The sequence below is a fragment of the Branchiostoma floridae genome, chromosome 4, assembly GCF_000003815.2.
Source record: "Branchiostoma floridae strain S238N-H82 chromosome 4, Bfl_VNyyK, whole genome shotgun sequence".
Lineage (NCBI taxonomy): Eukaryota > Metazoa > Chordata > Leptocardii > Amphioxiformes > Branchiostomatidae > Branchiostoma > Branchiostoma floridae.
In genome coordinates this window covers 24,417,528-24,418,620 of record NC_049982.1, presented here as the reverse complement: position 1 = coordinate 24,418,620, position 1,093 = coordinate 24,417,528, and the positions used below count along the sequence as shown (strand labels likewise).

At 55.2% G+C, this 1,093-nt stretch overlaps 1 protein-coding gene across 1 annotated transcript in view; it reads right to left on the bottom strand.

The window, feature by feature from the left end:
- LOC118413668 overlaps positions 1-1,047 on the bottom strand; it is a 1,882-nt gene extending 835 nt beyond the window's left edge. Inside the window, exon 1 of the mRNA XM_035817195.1 lies at positions 46-1,047. Coding sequence (XP_035673088.1) covers positions 46-1,047 — 1,002 coding nt within the window. The remainder of the gene's footprint in view (positions 1-45) is intronic.
- Between the last annotated feature and the right edge of the window lie 46 nt (positions 1,048-1,093).

Below are 1,093 nucleotides of genomic sequence, written 5' to 3'. Positions count from 1 at the left end.
ATAAGAAGTAAGCTTCCTGCAGCATTTGCGGCAGGCAGTCTTTACCCCGTACAGAACGATAACAGCCAGGCATGCGCTGATGATGTAGATGACCATCATGACGGTATGCCATTGGGCATCATCAACTGCTGGAATGGCGTCATCCTGGTTGGACTTCCTGTTCGTGGTTTTGGTGTTCCTTTCTGTCATCCTGCCGGACTGGCGGGTAGATTTCTCGGCTGTTGAAGCGGTTCCCTCCCGCGGGGTGTTCTTGTCAGTGGTTTTGACGATCCCCTCCATCATCCTTGCGTTCCGCTGGGTATTTGTCATGGTGTACACAGCCGCCATCACGGTGTGTTCTGCTTGTGTAGTGCTCTTCCGCGGGGTATTCTTGTCCGTGGTTTTGACGATCCTCTCTGTCATCCTTGCGTTCCGCTGGGCAGGTGTTGTGGTGTACACAGCCGCCATCACGGTGTGTTCTGCTTGTGCAGTGCTCTTCCGCGGGGTGTTCTTGTCCGTGGTTTTGACGATCCTCTCTGTCATCCTTGCGTTCCGCTGGGCAGGTGTTGTGGTGTACACAGCCGCCATCACGGTGTGTTCTGCTTGTGCAGTGCTCTTCCGCGGGGTGTTCTTGTCCGTGGTTTTGACGATCCTCTCTGTCATCCTTGCGTTCCGCTGGGCAGGTGTTGTGGTGTAGACAGCCGCCATCACGGTGTGTTCTGCTTGTGTAGTGCTCTCCCGCGGGGTATTCTTGTCCGTGGTTTTGACGATCCTCTCTGTCATCCTTGCGTTCCGCTGGGCAGGTGTTGTGGTGTAGACAGCCGCCATCACGGTGTGTTCTGCTGGTGTAGTGCTCTCCCGCGGAGTATTCCTGTCCGTGGTTTTGACGATCCTCTCTGTCATCCTTGCGTTCCGCTGGGTATTTGTCATGGTGTAGACAGCCGCCATCACGGTGTGTTCTGCTTGTGTAGTGCTCTCCCGCGGGTTATTCTTGTCCGTGGTTTTGACGATCCTCTCTGTCATCCCTTGCTTCCGCTGGGCAGGGGTTGTGGAGTAGACGGCTGCCATCCCGGTGTGTTCTTGCCTCTGGTTTTGTTCGCTTTTCTCCTTCAAC